The sequence below is a fragment of the Tachyglossus aculeatus genome, chromosome 24 (genome assembly GCF_015852505.1).
Source record: "Tachyglossus aculeatus isolate mTacAcu1 chromosome 24, mTacAcu1.pri, whole genome shotgun sequence".
Classification (NCBI taxonomy): domain Eukaryota; kingdom Metazoa; phylum Chordata; class Mammalia; order Monotremata; family Tachyglossidae; genus Tachyglossus; species Tachyglossus aculeatus.
The window spans coordinates 8,144,137-8,166,538 of record NC_052089.1 but is presented as its reverse complement, the minus strand read 5'-3'; the positions used below and the strand labels follow the sequence as shown (position 1 = coordinate 8,166,538).

The window sequence follows — 22,402 nt, the reverse complement described above, 5'->3', positions numbered from 1 at the left end:
GACATGGACTGTGCCCAACTTGATTAACTTATATCACCCCAGTGCTTAGTACAGTGCCTAGCACGTAGTAAGCACTTAACAAATATCTTAAACACAAACATTAGTACTGCTGAGTGCTTTATTTTAATGTCTGTCTTTCCCCTACCAGACTAATCTTCTCCTATCTAGGGATTGTGCCTATCACTCAATTGGATTCTACTTTACCAAATGCTTATTACAATGTTCTGCACACAGTAAGCACTCAATAAATACCGTTGATTGATACAATAGAATTAGCAGACACAATTCCCAGCCTCAAAGAGCTACAACTCAAATTGCTACCAAGATCTAAATTAACTGCGGGTAGGGAGGAACAACCGATTATGAAAATACGTACCTTGGCTGTGAGTACTTCTACAAACATATGGAATGATTTCCTGCTCTAGATGTGGCCTTTGAAGAAGAAAGGAAAATTCATCCTTTTCAGATATGATTTTTAGCCAGCTTTTGTTGAATGAACATTTTCAGAGCAAGAATGTTTAGAAGGCTATTGATTTTTAAATACAGACAGGTTTCAATAAGTAGCCATTGATAGGGGTTGTTGCTTTGCGGTTAAGGGATTGCGGTGGGGTTTGCACAGTAAGTAGCCAAAGTTCATAGCCCACATCCATCCAAAAGCCAGCAATTAATACTAATTATCGGATTGCTTTGAAAAATAAGCGGTTAAGGGGAGGAGGTGTATCACTCCCTCCGGTTATCAGGAGGCGTTGTCAGGTAGAAAACACTGCATCGTCTTCCATTCCTTAAAATTAGTTTCCGCAGATGAAGAACAATGCTGTAAACTAGCAACCTGTCATGGCTTCTTCACACCCATCCCTACCTCTCCCTGGATCGATCAGTCAGTGGTATTTATTGAGAGCTTATCGAGTGCAGAGCTTTGTGCTAAGCACTTAGGAAAATAGATGTAACAGAGTTGGTAGACATGTTTCCTGCCCACTACAAGCTTCTGGTCTAGAGGGGCTTGCATCCTCCTCAGTTTTTAAAGTTCACAACACGTCTCGAATGATGCCCTTCCCCTTCAAAATTCTGAGGTAGCCCTCCAGATTATGTCATTATCATCATCATTATTACCGACTTTTTTCTAGAATGTGTGGTTATCACCATGGGCACACAGGCTAGATTATATCTGGGAGGCAGTGTGGCCTCATGGAAAGAGCACAGGCCTGGATGTCAGAGGATCTGGGTTCCAATCCCCGATCCTCCCCTGTCTGCTGTGTAACCTTGGGCAAGTCACTTGACTTCCCTGTGCCTCAGTTCCCTCATCTTCACCACGGGTGTTCATTCAGTCATCTCCCTCCTACTTAGATTGTGAGCCCCATGTGGGACCTGATTGTCTTTTATCTACCGCAGCCGTTAGTGTGTGGCACATACTAAGTGCTTAACGAATGTTATTGTTATGATGATGATGTCATTTGGAATCTTGTCTTCTCAGAGAGTATAAATCCTCCGGACCGTTTTGTGTTTAGCAATTTCGGAATCTGTTCTCGGTTCCTTTTGTGTGGCGTGGCGTAGTGAAACCAGCCTGGAACTGGGAGCACCTCAGATAGCCTGCTTGTTTTGAACATCCTAAGGATTACATCCACTTGGTTGCTCAGTAAACACGACTGCTGCTTCTACAGTGGAGTCAGGAAACCTGAGTTCGAATCCAGGTTTCCCAAGTCCACTGTCATAGTAGTGGGTTCTAATCCCGCCTCTGCCACTTGCCTGTTGTGTGAGCATCGACAAGTCGTGAACCGTCTCTCTACCTCAGTTTTCTTATCTGTAAAATGGGGATAAAATGGAGTGAAGCAGCATGGCCTAGTGGGTAGAGCATGGGCCTGGGAGTTAGAAGGACTTGGGTTCTAATCCTGACTCTGCCATGTGTCTGCTGGGTGGCCTTGAGTAAGTCACTTTACTTCTCTGGGCCTTGGTCATCTCATCTGGAAAATGAGGATTAAGATTATGCGCCCCATGGGGGATGTGGACTGTGTTCAACCCTGTTACCTTGTAGCTACCCCAGTGCTTAGAACATTGCCTGGCACTCAGTAAGCGCTTAACAAATACCACTAAAAAAACCAAACAAGATTCCTGCTCTCAGGAATTTACAGTTTCTCCCTCCCACTTAAAGCTTGAGCCCCGGATGTGACGGGGACTGTATCCAGTTTGCTTATCTTGTCTCTTCCCCACTACTTTGCATAGCTTTCCTACAAAAACTCTGCATTCTTAAGGTATTTTCAGAGTTGAGCAGAAAGTTGTGTTTCATGCCCTGTCAACGTTGCTGAATTTCTTTGTTGTACTCCAGATTGTGGTGGTCCTGTTTGCACATGGGTTTTTTCAGTAGTTCTTTAAAGGTCACCCAGCAGACAAGTGGAGGGACCGGAATTTGAACCCAGGTCTTCTGACTTATTGGCCCATGCCCTAGCCACTAGGCCATGTTGTATTGGAGTAATAATTAAGAATAATAATTGTGGCATTTAAGTGCTTACTATGTGCCAGACACTGTATCAAGCGCTGGTGGGACAGGGGGTTGGCGGTGGGGATGGGTGGGAAATAGAAGCAAATTGCATTGGACACAGTCCCTTTCCCACATCAGAGTCACAATCCCCAAATTTACAGATGAGGGAATTGAGGCACAGAGACGTGAAGTGACTTGCCCAAGGCCACACAGCAGTCAAGCGGTGGAACTGGGATTAGAACCCATGACCTCTGACTCTCAGGCCTGTGCTCTGTCCACTAGGTCATAATAATAATAATGGTATTTGTTAAGCACTTACTATGTGCACTTACAATGTGCACTTGTACTTCCCCAGCGCTTAGTACAGTGCTCTGCACATAGTAAGCGCTCAATAAATATGATTGATGATGATGCAGAGCACTGTTCTAAGCACTGGGGAGGCTACAGGGTGATCAGGTTGTCCCACGGGGGGGCTCACAGTTTTAATCCCCATTTTACAGATGAGGTAACTGAGGCACAGAGAAGTTAAGTGACTTGCCCAAAGTCACACAGCTGACAGTTGGCAGAGCCAGGATTTGAACCCATCCAAAGCCCGTGCTCTTTCCACTGCTTCTCCATGTGGTTCTTCATACCATATTGTATTCTGTTGTACTCTCCCAAGCACTTAGTACGGTGTTCTGCACACAAAAATCGCTTAATAAATGCCACTGACTGATTGACTAGTCTGGTGTGTGAAATCAGTGAGCATCCAGCAGAGGCCTGAAAGATTGCAGGATGTGATCTCAGGGAGGCAGTTCACCGCTTTTCTTCCTCAGAAATGTTATCCTGTCTTTCTCAATGCCCTAAAACCCCTTGGAGCATTGCTTGTTTCCAGGAAGTGTCTACCTTGAGAAATGCCTAGTTTTCTTAGGCGTGCCTTTACATGCCAATTTAGAATTTTATTCAGGAGCGAATCAAGTCTTTGCTCAGATTTCAGAGAGCGTACTGGGCAGCAGACCTTCTGGGTTTCTCCTTCCTGTTTCAGTTCTACCTCAAGTTTGCTGAGAAGAAGCACGGCCCTATTGGAAGAGCATGGGCTTGGGTGTCAGAAGGACCTGGGTTCTAATCCCGGCTCCGCCTCATGTCCGATGTGTGACCTCGGACGAGTCACCTCACTTCTGGGCCTCAGTTACCTCATCTGTCAAATGGGGATGTAAAACTGTTCATCCTCGTCCTGTGGGACGAGGACTGTGTCCAATCTGATGAGCTTGGAGCAACCCCAGTGCTTAGTACAGTGCCTGGCAAATACCAATACAAATACCAATTTAAAAAAATGTGTTGCTTTACAGGAGCAATGAAGTACACTTATGTGGGAGACCATTGTGGAATGTGAGTCTTCCTGGGAGGAATGATGGGAAATGGCCAGGAGCATGGGAGAATCTTTATAGAGATTTTCGAGGAGCACTATGACCAAGTGGACAGAGCACAGGAATCAGAGTCAGGAGACCTTGGTTCTAATCTCAGTTTTGCCACTTACCTCCTGTGAGACCTTGGGCAAGTGACTAAACTTCTCTGGGCTTCAGTTTCTGTGACGTGTCTCTCCTCTTCCCTGTTAAGACTGTGAGTAGGCATGGGCCAGGGTTCTGTGTCTGATCTGAATATTTTTGTATTGTTTTGTTATGGTATTTAAGCGCTTACTAAGAGCCAGTCACCATACTAAGCACTGTTTATCTTTCATAATAATAATTGTGGTATTTACTAAGTGCTTACTATGTGTCAGGCACTGCACTAAGCGCTGGGGTGGATACAAGCAAATTGGGTTGGACACGGTCCCTGTCCCACTTGGGGCTCACAGTCTCAATCCCCATTTGATAAATGAGGTGACTGAAGCTCAGAGAAGTGAAGTGACTTGCTCAGGGCCACACAACAGACAAGTGACGTTGTTGGGATTAGAACCCATTACCTTCTCTCTCCCAGACCCACGCTGTATCCACTGTGCCATGCTATCTTCCCCAGTGTTTGGCATATAGAATGAACATAACAAATATCACTGCTGTTATTATAGACGTGAAAATTATGTTTTCTAGCATGGCAAGTTGGGGCTACTTTCAAATAGTCTGGAATTAGAATCAAACCAGCAATGGTATTTATTGAGTGTCTATTGTGTGTTTGGGAGAGTACACTAGGATTAGCAGACATGGTTCCTGGCCCTCAAGGAATTTATAATGTAGCAGAGGAACTCCAGTGTCTATGGTTTTGTAAATTTAGGGTTAAGGATGCCATCTAAGCTTCTGGAGTACTGCTGACGTACTTTATGATATTGGTTCAGCATTTACCGTGTGCCAGGCACTGTACTAAGCACTGGTGTAGAGGCAAGCTAATTTATTCATTCATTCAATCGTATTTATTGAGTGCTTACTGTGTGCAGAGCACTGTACTAAGCACTCAATCGTATTTATTGAGTGCTTACTGTGTGCAGAGCACTGTACTAAGCACTTGGGAAGTACAAGTTGGTAACATATAGAGACGGTCCCTACCCAATAGCGGGCTCACAGTCTAGAAGGGGGAGACAGACAACAAAACAACATATATTAACAAAATAAAATAAACAGAATAGTAAATATGTACAAGTAAAATCAGGTTGGACATAGTCCCCGTCCCACATGAGGCTCACAGTCTTACTCCCAATTTTCAAATGTGGGAATTGAGGCACAGGAAAGTCAAGCGACTTGCCCAAGGTTACACAGCAGACAAGTGGCCGAGCTGGGATTAGAACCAGGTCTTTTCATTCATTCAGTCATATTTACTGAACGCTTACTTGTGTTCAGAGCCCTGTAGTAAGCGCTTGGGAAGTACAATTCAACAACAGAGACAATCACTGCCCAGAATGGGCTCACAGTCTAGAAGTGGGAAGACAGACATCAAAACAAGTAAACAGGCATCAGTAGCATCATTATAAATAAATGGAATTATAGATATATACACATCAGTAATAAAAGTAAATAGAATTATAATTATAAATATGTATATATATATACTTTCTGAGTCCCAGGCCCATGCTCCATCCACTAGGCCACGCTGCTTCCCGAAACATCCCATTTTGCCCATCCGCCAAGCTAGCTCTCTTCCTCCCTTCAAGGCCCTACTGAGAGCTCACCTCCTCCAGGAGGCCTTCCCAGACTGAGCCCCTACCTTCCTCTCCCCCTCGTCCCCCTCTCCATCCCCCCATCTTACCTCCTTCCCTTCCCCACAGCACCTATATATATGTATATATGTTTGTACATATTTATTACTCTATTTTATTTGTACATATCTATTCTATTTATTTTACTTTGTTAGTATGTTTGATTTTGTTCTCTGTCTCCCCCTTTTAGACTGTGAGCCCACTGTTGGGTAGGGACTGTCTCTATATGTTGCCAACTTGTACTTCCCAAGCGCTTAGTACAGTGCTCTGCACACAGTAAGCGCTCAATAAATACGATTGATTGATTGATTAATTGATTTGCATAAGCCCCTCATTTGGAAAGGCTCTAGTCCCAGCTCTGGGAGCCTCGGTTTCTCATCTGTCAAATGGGGATGATACCTGCTATCCCTACCTCTTAGACCATAAGCTCCCTGTGGGATAGTGACCACATCTGATCTGACTGCTCTATCTACCCCAGCACTTAGCCCAGTTCTGTCTCCCAGAGGGAGTGGTTATTAAGTGAGGTTTTTTTTTTTCCTGGTATTTCGATTTCCCAGCCAGCCTCTAGGAGAGTTTCAATTATGAACCCCAACCTCAGTTCCTTTTACAAGTTTAAAGCATTTTTACCATCGGGGACTGCCGTGAGCATTGTTATCAGCATTGGTGGCCAGCAGCAACAGGCAAATTGTAGAGAAGAGGAGAAGAGAAGCATCAGGACTGTGGGTCTGAATTGAAATCACACATTTTTACCAACTCCCAGCCAGATTCCTTGTAGTGTAGAATGTCGTGGTCCTTGTCCTCTGACCTCACGCTCATTTGCCTTTTTAAAAAATTAATTCTTTCATCTAAGTGCATACTATGTGCCAGGCTCTGTACTAAGTACTGGGATAGAGAAACAATAATTGGGTTGGTCACAGTCCCTGTCCCAAGTAGGGCTCACAGTCCTAATCCCCATTTTACAGGTGAGGTAACTGAGGCCCAGAGAAGTGAAGTCAGTCAGTCAGTCGTATTTATTGAGCACCTACAGGGTGCAGCACACTGTGCTGAGCGGTTAAGTGAGTATGGTATAACAATAAATGACTTGCCCGAGGTCACACAGCAGATGGAGTGGCAGAGCTGGGATTAGAACTTGGATCCTCTGTCTCCTAAGCCTGTGCTTTTCCCACAAGACCACACTGCTTGTCATTTGACTTACGCCTTTTTTGACACCGCATCTCTTCCCTTTCTGCCACAAACTCAATGTGCCGGGACTGTATCTGTTATATTCTTCATTAATTCAGTCATATTTCTTGAGCGCTTACTGTGTGCACAGTACAGTAATGAGCACTTGGAAGAGTACAATTCAACCATAGATTCTATTGTACTCTCCCAAACGCATAGCACAATGCTGTGCACAGAGTAAGTGCTTGATTAGTACGATCGGTTGATGGCCGCAAGGGCCTGGCTGGGCAGAGAGAAGATGTTGGATTCCATCTGGGGAGACTTTTTTGTATCACTTTTGATTAAATCCAGTAGCACGATCTCTCGGTTTGTCCAGCTGCCTCTGGACTCCTCTGGCCGTATCACAGAGCCCAGCTAGGTAGGATTGTACATATTTTTTACTCTATTTATTTATTTATTTTATTTGTACATATCTATTCTATTTATTTTATTTTGTTAGTATGTTTGGTTTTGTTCTCTGTCTCCCCCTTTTAGACTGTGAGCCCACTGTTGGGTAGGGACTGTCTCTATATGTTGCCAATTTGTACTTCCCAAGCGCTTAGTACAGTGCTCTGCACATGGTAAGCGCTCAATAAATACGATTGATGATGATGATGATGATGATTGGGCGGCGGTTCTCCTGGCCACAGAAGCCGGGGCCCTTAGGGACTTGACAGAGCTGAGGTTGGTGCATTGTGTGTGTGTGTGTGTGTGTGTGTGTGTGTGTGTGTGTGTGTGTGTGTGCGTGCTGAGAAGCTGGCATCGTCTCCCTTGCACCGAGGCACCGTCTAAAACGACGGTCAGGCCTTCCGTTTAAAGGGTGCCATAGTTCTCCAAATTCCAACCTTCCGCCGAGCGGAGGAGTGAAGAGGTAGCCGCGATTGCCGGGGAGAGCAGAAAGCAGCGGCATTAGGTTATCAATCAATCACTGGTATTTACTGAGCACTGACCATGTGCAAAGCACAGTACCAAGCACTTGGGAGAGTACGCTACAACAGACACATTCCCTGTTCACAGCGAGCTGACGGTCTAGAGAGGGAGACGGGCCTTAGTATAAATAAATAAATGAGATTATGCTGTGAATAAGTAACTCTAAGCAACCAGGATCCTCTGGGCTGAGCTTTTTCTGCTCCGCCCCATCCCTGCTCTCTGCTGCTCCGATCAGCTTCCTGCTTTTCACGCAAGCCGTTCTTTCAGCGAGCCAGAGCTCTTCCTCCCGAAACATTATTTTCACAAGTCTAGGGCAGGTTTCATGCCGGTGGCAGGCTGGCTGATTGTCATGGCTCCTTTTTTTTTCGCTTGCTTCCTCTCCTGGAACAAAGTAAAACAGGCCAGCTGACGAGGCTAAATCATCCGGTTTTTTTTTCTTTTTTTTTTTGGTTATCCCATCACGCCGGGGTGACCAGCAGAGCCGTAGGTTACTGCACTGAAAACATTTCTGAGGGAGCGTGTATGCTGGACAAGCTGAGAAGGAGAGCCACTGTCTCTGACGACACCGTGAGTCATCGGGCAATCAATCCATCGTATTTTTGAGCGTTTACTGCGTGCGGAGCACTGTGCTAATACAGGCAGTCCTTCGCGTGTATTTGCAGCCTCGATTCTTCCTCCTTTGAAAACGAAACAAGCAGTTATTCCCCCCCTCTGCCAGCCTGAAGTACACACTCCCCGCCGCCGGCCTGTTCTGACGGCCTCCCGAGTTGCTAGTCCTTGTTTCCCTCACGGCCCAGAGCCGGGGGACGTGGGGGCTCTCGGGGCGGCGGCATGGCTGAGGAGGAGAGAAGGATTTCTCTACTTCACTCCCCGGGCATGTGACCACAATGAAAACCGAACTAAGCGAGGTTCTTCCCAAGCAGCGGAGGCAAGACCTCGGATTGGAGGTTTGTAGCTGTCAGGTGGTTCGAGCGAAAGGGGATTCTCTGTCGATGGCAGAACTATAATTTGGGTTATAAAGTTTCGGAGAATTCTATTTGGAAGAGGAAGCGAGGTGCCGCTGAGCCATCCCGCTTGTAACGGACGGCCTCCCACGGACTTATTAGAGAGGGGCCTAAAGGAATTTATATATACGGTGGGAGCTTTCCCCTCTCGCGAAATGAGAGGAGAACGGGGTATGTCGGAATGGTATTCCTGAGTGTTCAGAACAGGAGATTCGACACAAAGCACGTTTCCACAGGAAAGGCAGAGAACGACGCCTGCGATGGCTATGGAATTAAGGTGGTAGTTCTAGAGAGTTTCCTTGAAAACTGTGGGGTTCAAAGTGGCAAAGATTGCGGGTTGCAGGAATACAGAGATATTAGGTCCTGTGCAGGTGGGCAATAAACCACTGCCTGAGTGAGGTATAAAAAGATTTGGGAGATTTTACCGGAGACTAAGGCTGCCACGGAGTAGACTAATGACGTTCTAAACACAGAAACTTTTTACAGAATAGTGGGATTAAATCATATCTTCTTAAATCCGTACTTGTTCAGAGGAAGAAATGGGATAATGCTTGCTCTTTAGTCTTAAAAAATGTATATTTATTTGTTAAGCTTTTAGCAAGAACCAGGCACTGAACTAAGTGCTGGGGTAGATACAAGATAATCGAGTTGAACGCAGTCCCTGTCCCGCATGGGGCTCACAATCTTAATCCCCATTTTAGAGATGAGGTAACTGAGGCACAGAGGATTTAGTGGTTTGCCCAAGGTGACGCAGCAGACAAGTGGGGGTAAAGGGGTGGTGAGGGGGAAGAGGGTGGTTACCAGCGGAGATGGGGAGATTAGGAGCTGGTGGGAAGAGATGATGGACTGTCCAGTACATTGTAAGGTCCTTGAGGGCAAGGATCATGGGCGCTAACTCTGTTGCATTGTGCTCTCCAAAGCATTGTGGCTTAGTAGAAAGAGCATGGGCTTGGGAGTCAGAGGACGTGGGTTCTAATCACGCCTCCGCCACTTGTCTGCTGTGTGGCCTTGGGCAAGTCACTTAACTTCTCTGGGCCTCAGTTACCTCATCAGTAAAATGGGGATTAAAAGTGTGAGCCCCACCGGGGACACCCTGATCACCCCAGCGGTTAGAACAATGCTTAGCACATAGTAAGCGCTTAACAAATACCATAATTATTACTGTAAGCACTCAGTGAATATGATTGTTTATAAGATCCTTGAGGATAGGGATCGTCTTTACCAATTTAAATTCATTCATTCAGTTTATTCAATCATACTTATTGAGTGCTTACTGTGCGCTGAGCACTGTACTAAGCACTTGGAAGAGTACAATATAACAATAAACAGGCACAGTCCCTGCCCACAAGAAGCTTACAATTTAGAAGGGGAGACAGACTTTAAAGTAAATAAATAAATTACAGATACTTCCAAGCTTTCAGTACAGTGCTCTGCACCCTGTAAGTGCACACTGTCATATTTATTGAGTTCTTCCCAGGTGCAGAGCACTGTACTAAATAGTTGAGGAATGCTCAATATATGTGGTGGATTGATTGATAGTACTGACAGACGGGGAAGCCTCAGAGCTCTGCTGGTGGAAAGAAAGTCAAAAGTGCAGGCATCTTCTCCGGTGACCATTCAGCCTTTTCAACCAAAAGAAGTTTGGTCTCCCAGCTTCCTCTGGAGAGTGAATTGAATTTCTGAGGTGAAAGAAGAGCCGCTAGTCCGATGAAACCATTAAAAGGTCTTTAGCAGCCCCACACAAGTCTTTCTCTCAGCATAGGGGGTCTTCTCGGGTCCTTATTGCTTCTCAGTGTCAGGATTTGGGGGCTTGGGGATGGATGGTTGCTTGGAAACGCAGAAGGGCTTCTCTTCCAAGTGCCGTTTTGTCATCCGATGGTTTTATCCCATGCAGTGACCGTCCCTCCACAGATGAGGTCCTGTCAACTCAGGGGAGGGCCGGAGAAGGTTGGAGGTGAGCGCTAAGAGCAAGAGGAGTGTGGCCTAATGGATAGAGCCCATTATCCTCAGAGTCAGAAGGACCTGGGTTCTAATCCCAGCTCTGCTACTTGTCTACTGTGTGATTTTGGGGCAAGTCATTCATTGATTCATTCAGTCATATTTATTGAGCGCTTACCGTGTGCAGAGCACTGTACAAAGCGCTTGGGAAGTACAAGTCAGCACATATAGAGATGGTCCCTACCCAACAATGGGTTCACAGCCAGGAGAAGCAGTGAGGAAAATGCATACAGTCTGGCCTACCGGAAAGAACACGAGACTGGGAGTCAAGGAACCTGAGTCCTCATCCAAGTCACTCAGCTTCTCTGGGCCCCAGTTACCTCATCTGTAAAATGGGGATTAAGACTGTCCTCATGTGGAACAGGGACTGTGTTCAACACAATTTGCTCGTGTCCATCCCAGTGCTTAATAAAGTGCTTGGTACAGAGTAAGTGCCTAACAAATTCTGTTATTATTATTACTATTGTTATTATTATTCAGAATAGAGTTTATTCCCCATCTAGATCACTGCTTCCTAAATTTTTTCATCCTGGAGTTCTTAGGGGTTTCCAATCAATGGTATTGAATGCTTACTGTGTGTAGAGTGCTATATATGTCTTCTTCACCTCATCTTTGTCCTGGTATTTATTGAACACTTACTGTGTGTAGAGCGCTCTACTGAGTACTTGAGACTTCCTTACCCCGAATAAACAGAGGATCCCCAGTTATTGTTCCATTTGTGTTGGCAGCAGACCTTAAAGGACTCATATTTATTGAGCGTTACTGAGTGTGCAAGGCACTGTACAAAGCCCTCGAAGTGGAATTACAAGAATGTAAAAGACCCATTCCCTCCCCACAAGGAGCTTACTGTCAAATGGAAGAGCCAAAGCACAGCTGAAGAGAGCAGAGAAAGCCAAAGAGTAGGGGGAAATGTCTCCACCATGTTAGTAGACCCACAATATGCTGCTTCCATTGCTGCTGGAATAACAAAGAGTGCTCACGCCTCAGGAGATAAGGGCTAAAATCTTTCCCCTCCTGTGCTGTCTCCCCCGCCTTGCCCCCCAAACTCTCCCCTTTCCTTCTGTTCCTGAGTTTCCACATGTTTTCCTCTCCAACATAAAGGAGGAGTAAGGAGCAATAGAAAGGTCCACAGCAGCTTAACCCACTGATTGTTCGTTCATTCATTCTGTCATGTTTATTGAGCGCTTACTGTGTGTAGAGCACTGTACTAAGCGCTTGGGAGAGTATAGTATAACAATAAACAGATACATTCCTTGCCCACAAACGAGCTTGACCTTTGGATATTTGATAGTCACTCCAACCCCACAGAAATTATACACATATCTTTTGATTATTATAAATTATTCATTTCAATGTCTGCTTCCCCCTTAGACTGTAAGGGGGACTTAAGCACTTAGTACAGTGTTCTGCACACAGTAAGCGCTCAATAAATATGATTGATGATGTAAGTTCATTATAGGCAGGGAGCGTATTTGCTAGTTCTGTTGTTTTGGACTATCCCAGGGGCATAGAACAGTGCTCTGCACATAGTAAGCGTTCAATAAATACCACTGTTTGATTGAATTGGGTCTAGCCTCACTGGAAATTTGAGCACAGCAAGGTCAGGTTCTGTGGCCCCTTTTCTGACCATGGCCCCCACAAAAATCACCTCCCACTGGGCCCTGCAAGAGGCCTTGGGAGCCTCTGATGCCATCAATCAGTCGGTGGTATTTATTGAGCGCTTCTGTGCAGAGCAATATACTAAGCCTTTGGGAGAGTACAGAGTAACAGAATTAGCAGACACATTCCCTGTCCATAACACTGGCTGCCCCAAGAAATCAAATGGGTCCCCTCAGGCAAGGCTTTTAGGGGCACAGGGTAATTGGGAGAGAGTGTGGCTATTGAGCTTAAAGTGGATCGCTGAAAAAGGAATCCCACTAAATCCAGGGAAGTTGAGGAGCGATGGACACTCTATGCCGAGGCTGCAATTTGCCTGGTTGCACGATTTCATTTAAAATTTGTAATGGGCCTCAAAGGCTAATTAAATACCAAGTGCGTGGTGAGCTGGGTGGAACACTAGAGGGGAAAGTAGAAGTGCCCTCTAGTATTGTGGTTTTTTTTTTTTTATTCCAGTATAATACCATTTATTTTCTTACAAATTTTTGAAGCCAAGTGGACCTCATTTGTGCCTCAGGAAAATTGGATTTCTAGGTATGTTATCGGCTGTGTGGGTTACTCCCGTTGATTTTAAAGTATAACTGTTTGTTTATAGTACAGTGCTCTTCACACAGTAAGTGCTCAAGAAATACCAGGGATTGATAGAGATCAAGCAGAAATGCTGAGGTTTTGTAGAACAGTATTTTTTACTCCCTGTTTAATTTGCTGGACATAACTACCACTACTAGTGATTCTATTTATTAAGCAGCTACTGGACTAGAAGCCGTGCGGCTTAGTGGAAAGAACCTGGGTTGGGAGTCAGGAGACCTTGTTCTAATCCCAGCTCAGCCACTTGCCTGCTCTGTGTCCTTGTGCTCTGTGCCTCAGTTTCCTCATCTGTAAAATGGGGATTTTGCCAATTTCCCTGCTACTCCTCCTGCTTATCCTCTGATGGACAGGGACTGCGTCTGACCTAGCTGAAGCAACATGGCCTAGTGGATAGAGCCCGGATTTAGGAGTCAGAAGTGAGCATTCAATAAATACCATTGTTAGACTGATGGATTGACCTGGGATATCATTGGGCCAGTATTCCTGCAACCTTTTGGGAAGAAAAGTGCTTCGATAACTTCAAGGTAGGCTCTTGATGATGCTGAGGTTCCTCTTTGATTGTCTCCTAACTTTTCCCAGATAGGAGAGAGAAAATGCAGATATTTAAAAAGAGGCCAAGACACCACTATAGTTTATATGTTCTTCAAGGCACTTGGTTAACGCTCCACACAAGCTCAGTAAATGCTTGGATTGATTTAAAATAACAACACTTTTGGTTGCTTAATGCCCATTCAGATCTTTTGCCGTTGAGAGACGAGTATATCGAGTATATCGTCCTCATGGAAAACACTTGTCAGTCCTTTACCCGTGGGTTCTTTTTCCACCCCCTTTTAAAGGATGGAATTTAGATCAAAAGATGTGACTGAAATTAGAATGACAGCAATTGGCAAAACCCTTTATTTTAAGGGCTTAGGATTTTTCTCTAGAAAAGACGCTTGAGTATTGATGGCTGGAGTTTAATCCACTTGCCAGCTTGTGATAAAGTAATCATGATTACAAAATAGCATACCTAATAACAAACTAATAAGAAGTGTTGTTATTTTTATTATCTCCCCCCTTCAAAGCCTTCAGTAAGGCATATCTCCTCCAAGAGGCCTTCCTTGACTAAGCCTTCCTTTCCTCTTCTCCCACTCCCTTCTGCGTCACCCTGACTTACTTCCTTTGTTCATCCCCCTTTCCCAGACCCATAGCCCTTACGTACATATCCGTAATTTATCTATTCATACATATTAATGTCTGGCTCCCCTTCCACTCTGTAAGCTCATGGTGGGCAGGGAATATGTCTGTCTTCCCTTCTACACTGTAAGCTCATTGTGGGCAAGGAATATGTCTGTTCATTCATTCAATCGTATTTATTGAGCACTTACTGTGTGCAGAGCACTGTACTAAGTGCTTGGGAAGTACAAGTTGGCAACATATAGAGACGGTCCCTACCCTACAACGGGCTCACAGTCTAGAAGATGGGTTCACAGTCTAGAAGATTGCTTAGCACAGTACTTTGCACACAGTCAGTGCTCAATAAATATGATTGAAAGAATGAATGAATGAAAGTGTAAATACTCTAGGCTCCAATGGGCATCGACTTTGGGCATGTGGAACTGATTCAGGTGACTGACAGAGCAAGAAGCCAATAATTATTGTCCTCGTTATTTTGATGTTGAAGTGCTTACTCTGTGCCAAGCAACTGCACTAAGCGCTGGGGTCGATTGAAGAGGAATAGGTCGGAAACAGTCAAGCAAAGTCTTTTTAGCGGGGGCCTGAGGCCTAGGCCTTATCACGGTTATTTTCTTAGATGCTGCTGCACTTGGGCTACCCCTATTAGGGCCCAAGGATTGCTTTTCCCCGGGCCTCCCCTGTCCACGGAAATGATTAATGGAGAAGGGATGGTGACCTCGTGAAAAGGATGACAAATAAAACATTTCTTGCAAGTCAAGCATGTGTGGAAGGAAGGTTTCTGAATTTAAAAGCCCTCCCCTCCCTCCACTGCCAAGGCCCGACTCACAGCTAAGCATTTAGATCAATCCTGACTGTTTCTGCTGCCTTGAGGGTGTACGGTCCCGAAAGCCAACTGGCTTTTTCTGGTCCATTCCGGGTGGAAGAGTAGTGATGTGGTGGAGGGATTTTCGTCAGTCAGAACATTTGGCTTCCCTGCCTCTTAATCAAGGAGGCAGGAAAATGGTGAGGATCACTATTGATCCAAGCCTCGGTGCCTTTTATTTTTAAAGGCTTGAAAAATGTTGAAATGCCTAAAGTCGTCTAGACTGTAAGCTCATTATGGACAGGAAAGTGTCTGCTAATTCCGTTGTATTGTACTCTCCCAAGCACTTAGTAGAGTGCTCTGTACAAAGTAAGCGCTCAGTAAATAGGATTGATTGATTTAAGATTGAGATGTACTGCAAGGGAAAACTGAGTCCAATCGGTGGCATTTATTGAGCATTTACTTTGTGCAGAGCTCTGTCCTGAACATTTGGGAGAGTTGGAAGACCTGATCATGTTTGGTTCTCACCTGGCTATTGTTTCATGTTTGATTCTCACCTGGCTACTGTTTCCCATTGCTTTATACAATGCTCTGCACAAAAGTGCATGTTTAATAAATACACCTCCTGCTCTACGGTCCCTAGCCTCAAAGAGTAGGGTAGATTTGAGCTACAGGGACAGATGTCTCCATGGATTGGGATAATTATGATCTTTACCTATTGCATGCTTGCAGTTTGTCTGCTAACCTCTCCTATTAGACCATAATCTTCTTGCAGGGGTGTCCCTGTCATGTATTTCCCCCTTTTAGACTGTGAGCCCACTGCTGGGTAGGGACTGTCTCTATATGTTGCCAACTTGTACTTCCCAAGCGCTGAGTACAGTGTTCTGCACACAGTAAGCGCTCAATAAATACGATTGATGATGATGATGATGTATTTCCTCCGGAAGATCGTAATCACTTAACAGTGCTTGGCACATAGTAAGCACTTAACAAATACCATAATTATTATTATTATTAGTTCAGAGCTCTGCACAAAGAAATGCATTAATTTTGTTGATGACGAGGAGGATACTTGAATAATATTTCAGGTGCATCTTCCTGAATAATGTCGGCAGCAAACTATCATTAGTAGCACCTTTTATTTGAATAACATTTTTTCTTTTTCCAAACTGCTCTTTGCAGATTTCATTACTCCCTTACGGTGGTGTCAGGGTGGAGGTGGAGGAGAAATATCAGTAACTCCATCTTTACAGAGATGGAAACTGAGACCGAGAGTTGTTACATGGCTTACTTATAATAATAATAATAATAATAATAATAATAATAATAATGATAATTGTGGTATTAAGCACTTACTATGTGCCAGGCACTATGCTGTGTGCTGGGCTGGATACAAGAAATTGGATGCAGTCCCTGTCCCATGTGGGGCTCATAGTCTCAATCTCCATTTTAACAATGAAATAGCTGAGGCACAGAGAAGTGAAGTGACTTGTCCAAGGCCACACAACAGAACAGTGGCAGAGATGGGATTAAAACCCATGACCCTATGACCCCCGGGCCTGTGTTCTATCCATTATACCGTGATGCTTTCCCGCGACTTGGCATTCCAGTGACAGAGCTAGAACTACAACGTAGCTCTCCCTGTTCCCTGATTCACACTCTTTTGATTAAGCCACACTACCTCAAATCCCACGTTTTTGGTAGTGCAACTTTGGAACTCCAAAAAGGAAAGAATATGTTCCCAGCTTCCTCCCCCATTTCCAAATGAACAAAATAGGTGGCTTACTTTGTGGGGGGTGAAATTGAAATATTGAGGGAGAAAATCACTGGCATTTGTTGCTTTGGGCAATACATGTGATTAATTTAGCCAAGTACTAGGGGGAATAGAATAATCAAGGTGGAACACCTTGTTAGAGTAGGAATAACAACTTAAAGCATGAATGAACTGTAGTTTGGTGATCATTCAGTGCTAATTCAGAAAGAAAATGTCTGTTTCTGATCTGATGTAGGCTTTTTTTTAAACACTGCCAGCTTTGCTTTTTCATCTGTTTCTGGGTTGCCCTCTTTGGAATAAAATTGCTTAGGAAATTTTGCATTTAATATCGGATGCATTTCAGTGCTAATGGCCCCAGGTAAATGTTCACTGATGAAAGAATTATTATAATAATAATAATTGTGATAGTTGTTAAGTGCTTCCTATGTGCCAAGCACTGAACTAAGCGCTGGGGTGGATACAAGCAAATCGAGTTGGACACAGGCCCTGTCCCACATGGAGCTCACAGTCTTATTCCCCATTTTACAGATGAGGGAACTGAGGCCCAGAGATATGAGGTGACTTTCCCCAGGTCACACAGCAGACAAGTGGGGAAGCTGGGATTAGAACCTATGAGCTCTGACTCCCAGGCATGTGCTCTATCCACTAGACCAGATACAGGTATGCTTTGAATTTGAAGGTGATTATTACATTTTATGTAAATGTACAATAACTTTATAAAGGCTCAACAGGTACTTGTAATTTTCATGCAACAGTGAGATAACCAAAAACGTTTATAGAAATATTACTTTGTTTCATGGTTGAGTAGCTTTTTTCCCCTAATGTGGCCTATTCATTATTATTATTATTATTATATTTGTTAAGCACTTACTATGTGCCGAGTACTGTTCCAAGCATTAAGAGTACAGGCTTGAGAGTCAGAAGACGTGGGTTCTAATCCCGGCTCAACCGCTTGTCTGTTGTGTGACTTTGGGCAAGTCACTTAACTTCTGTGCCTCAGTTACCTCATCTGTAAAATGGGAATTAAGACTGTGAGCCCCACATGGGAAAACCTGATTACCCTGTATCTACCCCAGCTCTTAGAATAGTGCTTGGCACATAGTAAGCACCTAATATTTACCATAATAATTATTATTGTTATACAGAGTTATCAGGTTAGACACACTCCTTGTCCCACATGGGGTTTAAAGTAGGAGGGAGTAGGATTTAACCCCCATTTTACAGATGCCTGAACTGAGGCCCAGATAAGTTAAATGACTCCCCAAGGTCACACACATGACACATGGCGGATCTGGGATTTGAATCCAGCTCCTCTGAATCCCAGGCTCATGCTCCTTCCACTAGGCCCCTGCTGCTTCTCTATTTAACATTAAACATCTCTTGGCTTATTCAATTAATAGCATTATTACATTAGCATTATCACAACCCAGTCTTGGCACCTCTCTCTCCTGTGAGTGTTTAGTGTAGACTCTCTGAGCAAACTGATTGGAGAAGGAAAGGATTCATTGACCCAGATTGCCGTCAGTGACTGAGTCTGTGTGGAAAATTCCTCCTGGGATCAGAATCACAATCAATCCATCATATTTATTGAGTGCTTACCGTGTGCAAAGCACCGTACTAAGCTCTTGAGAGAGTACAATATAACAATAATCAACCACAGCCCCTGTCACCAACGAGCTCACAGTCTAGAGGGGGGAGACAGACAATAATATAAATAAATTACAAAGAAGTAAATTATAATCTGCAACAGAAAACCTAATGCTCCACAGTGCCTCAGTTTTCTCTGCTGTAAAATAGAGGTAAATACCAGTTTTCCCTCCCCCCTAAGAATGAGCCTCACGTGGGATAGTTACTCTTTCTGAGCTGATTACTGTGCAACTACCCCAATTCTTAATACAGGGCTTGGCACAGAGTAAGTGCTTCACAGATACCATATATTATTGTTATTCTCCATTAGAGCTTTCAGGAAGAAATGATGCTAGGGATGAGTGATGAATGATATTAATGTCTTTCTCCCCCTTTAGACTGTAAGCACATTGTGGGCAGGGACCGTGACTGCCAACTCTGCTATATTGTACCCTTCCAAGCGCTTAGTGCAGTGCTCTGCACGCAGCATTCAGTAAATATGATAGATTGGTTTGGTCTGTTAAGGAGCATCTTGATTTGGATCCCTTTTGGGCTCTGAGTGGGGATTTTATCCCACTCAGACTCAATCAGCATCCTCATCAGACTGAAACCAATTCCCTCTCTAGCCCATACAGCCACTTAGCCACCTGCAATACCTGAGCTTCGAGCCCCAGGCAACCACAGGGTTGTCCCCAAGAGAAGCCCTTGGAGGGGTCTATGTTGGTTTTTCTTTTTAGTTAAAATTGTCCAGGAAGGAAGAGATCGGATCAGAGTGGATCCAACCCAGCGAACACCCTCTAAATAAGATGTAGCACAGAACAATTCAGTCTTTCTAGGCAGGCGACAGTGAAGTTTCATTCACAGGGGGCCTTTAGCTTTCTTCCTCTTGCATTTAGAAGGGAGAGGGAGAGAAACCAGTAAAACTCATTGAAACCACTGCCTCCACGTGCTCTCTGGTGTGGGGGCCACGAGAAGCCGTGCAATAGGAGATGCAGGTTCCTCTGCTTCTCAGCCCTGCAGGACTTATGTCCATATCTGTAATTTTATTTATTTATATTAATGTCTGTCTCTCCTCTAGCCTAAGTTCATTGTGGGCAGGGAATACATTTATGGTTACATTGTACGCTCCCAAGTGCTTAGTACAGTGCTCTGCACATAGTAAGCACTCAATAAATAAAATTGAATGAATGAGTGAATGAACAGAGTCATTCTGTCACGCCCTTGTTGGTCTCTAATTGTCATCTCTCCCCCTCACACCAACACAGCTGCACCTCCCTGCAGTCTTGCTGTCTTTCTCAATCAATCAATCAATCAATCGTATTTATTGAGCGCTTACTGTGTGCAGAGCACTGTACTAAGCGCTTGGGAAGTACAAGTTGGCAACATATAGAGGCAGTCCCTACCCAACAGTGGGCTCACAGTCTTAAAGGGGGAGACAGAGAACAAAACCAAACATACTAACAAAATAAAATAAATAGAATAGATATGTACAGGTAAAATAAATAAATAAATAGAGTAATAAATATGTACAAACATATATACAGGTGCTGTGGGGAAGGGAAGGAGGTAAGATGGGGGGATGGAGAGGGGGTCCCCCACACAAGACCATAAACTCATTGTGGGCAGGGATTGTGTCTATTCTATTGTGTTCTCCCAAGCACTTAGTATAGTGCTCTGTGCACAGTAAATGTTCTGTAAATATGATTGTTTGGGAGCATAGCACTGCTTCGACGGGGTGCTCTCCTCATGACCAAGTTGCAGTGTGTCGATCAATTTGATTCTTCATCTGTTATATCCCACTTGGTTTGAATCTTGGCAAAACTGCAGTGGGACATGTCAGCCACAGCACCTAATAATTGATTGCGAGTACTTTGGTGCTTATTTTGGGCCAAGCAGTGTGGTCTAATGGATAGAGCACGGGCCTGGGGATCAGAAGGATCTGGGTTCTAATGTCTGCTCTGCCACTTTGCTGTGTGATCTCGGGCAAGTTACTTCTTTGTGCCTCCATTACCTCATCTGTAACCCCATGTGGAACAGTGACTGTGTCCAACCTTGTATCCACTCCAGCGCTTAATATACTGCCTGGCACACAGTAAGTGCTGAACAGATAAGCACTTGAGAAGCAGCATGGCTCAGTAGAAAAGAGCACGGGCTTTGGAGTCAGAAGTCATGGGTTCAAATCCTGACTCCGCCAATTGTCAGCTGTGTGACTTTGGGCAAGTCACTTCTCTGAGCCTCAGTTACCTCATCTGTAAAATAGGGATTAAGACTGTGAGCCTCCCGTGGGACAACCTGATCACCTTGTAACCTCCCCAGCGCTTAGAACAGTGCTTTGCATATAGTAAGTGCTTAATAAATGTCATAATTATTATTATTATTATTAGATACCATTAAAAAAATCCCAAAAAACTGTACTAAGTGCTGGGGTAGACACAGTGCAATCAGATCAGATATAGGCCCTGGCCCACTCAGGGATGACAGTCCAAGGCGGAGGGAGAACAGGTATTGAATTGTCATTTTACTGATGAAGAAACTGAAGCCCAGAGATTAAGTATCTTGCCCAAGGTCACACAGCAGGCAAGTGGCAGAGTAGGAATTAGAACCCAGGCCAGATGGAATCACAGCCCTTGACCTCCAGCAGATTACATTCAAACTTGAACTGTCAACATAGCTTCTCTGCCTTCTTCCACTTGAGACTCACTTCTTAGGAGAATTTAATAATAATAATGATGATGGCATTTATTAAGCGCTTACTATGTTCTAAGCGCTGAGGAGGTTACAAGGTGATCAGGTTGGCCCACAGGGGGCTCACAGTCTTAATCCCCATTTTACAGATGAGGTAACTGAGGGACAGAGAAGTGAAGTGACTGGCCCAAAGTCACACAACTGACAAGTGGCAGAGCAGGGATTTGAACCCATGACCTCTAACTCCAAAGCCCGTGCTTTTTCCACTAAGCCACGCTACTTCTCTATTTATTTATTATCCAGGGATATTTATTAAATTTATCCAGTTTATAGAAACTTTATCAGGGTCTAGAGGCTTGCTTTTAATATTCTTTGGATCTGGCGTGTTTGTTTTTTTCAGCATCCTTCTTTTGCCTTTTCTTTTTGTGGCAATGGCTTTAGCACCTGCAATGGTGTGTTGGCTTTTTCTTGCAGTTCCAGAGGGAGGTGTGAGCTTACAATTCCTCTTAATGGGCCGTTAACTCTTAAAACCTAATTTGTATCACCTGGGGGTGATCTTCCAGTAGTCATAATCATAACAATGGAGACAGGAGTAGGAGTCTGAAAGTCTGATTTATTTGAAGGGAATGCCAAAGAGAATTCAGATGTGTGTTTTGAAGAGGAAAATTCCACTTTTCTTTTTCAGTTACCTATATCCCATGCCCTTGGATTTGCACCTTTATTCTCCCCTCCCTCAGCCTTACAGCACTTGTGTACTTACCAGTAATTTATTTATAGTAATGTCTGTCTCCTTCCTCCTCCCTGCCTCCCAGCAAGACAGTATGCTTGTTGTGGGCAGGGAACATGTCTTCCAACTCTGTTATATTGTTCTCTCCCAAGGTTTTCATGAGGTGCCCTGCCCATAGTAAGCACTCAATAAATATGAGTGGTTACCGTTTAGATTTCTGTGGTACAGTGGCAGGTCGTGGAAATAGGACCCTCAACAGACAAGAGGGCTGATTTACAAGAAAAACCATGTAGAAAGCTATGTACAGCATTATCTAGTGGAAAAATAAGAGGACCAGGAGTCAGGAGACCTGGGTCCTTATCCCAACTCTGCCACTCACCCGCTGTGTTACTTTGGAGAAGTCACTTCACCACTTGGTGCCTAAGTTTCCTCCATGCCTCAGTTTTCCTGACTGTGAGCCCCATTTGGGGCAGGGACTATGCCCATCTGATTGTATTTTATATCTGTCTTTTCCCCTAGTAAGCAGTCAGCCATATTTATTGAGCAATTACTGTGCGTGGAGCACTGTAGGTATTGTTGTATTGTACTTTCCCAAGTGCT

At 44.3% G+C, this 22,402-nt stretch overlaps 1 protein-coding gene across 9 annotated transcripts in view; it reads left to right on the top strand.

The window, feature by feature from the left end:
* The window catches only part of BBX (BBX high mobility group box domain containing), a 206,886-nt gene that overhangs the window by 52,380 nt on the left and 132,104 nt on the right, over positions 1–22,402 (top strand). For 2 of the 9 annotated variants that reach the window (XM_038766025.1, XM_038766026.1), the window contains exon 1: positions 8,556–8,713. The exons of 5 other annotated variants lie outside the window; for them this stretch is intronic. In XM_038766025.1, coding sequence (XP_038621953.1) covers positions 8,654–8,713 — 60 coding nt within the window. In that variant the 5' untranslated portion in view covers positions 8,556–8,653. Of the gene's footprint in view, positions 1–8,245; positions 8,334–8,554; positions 8,714–22,402 lie in introns of those variants that run through there. 2 more of the 9 variants (XM_038766019.1, XM_038766018.1) reach the window with 2 other exon arrangements.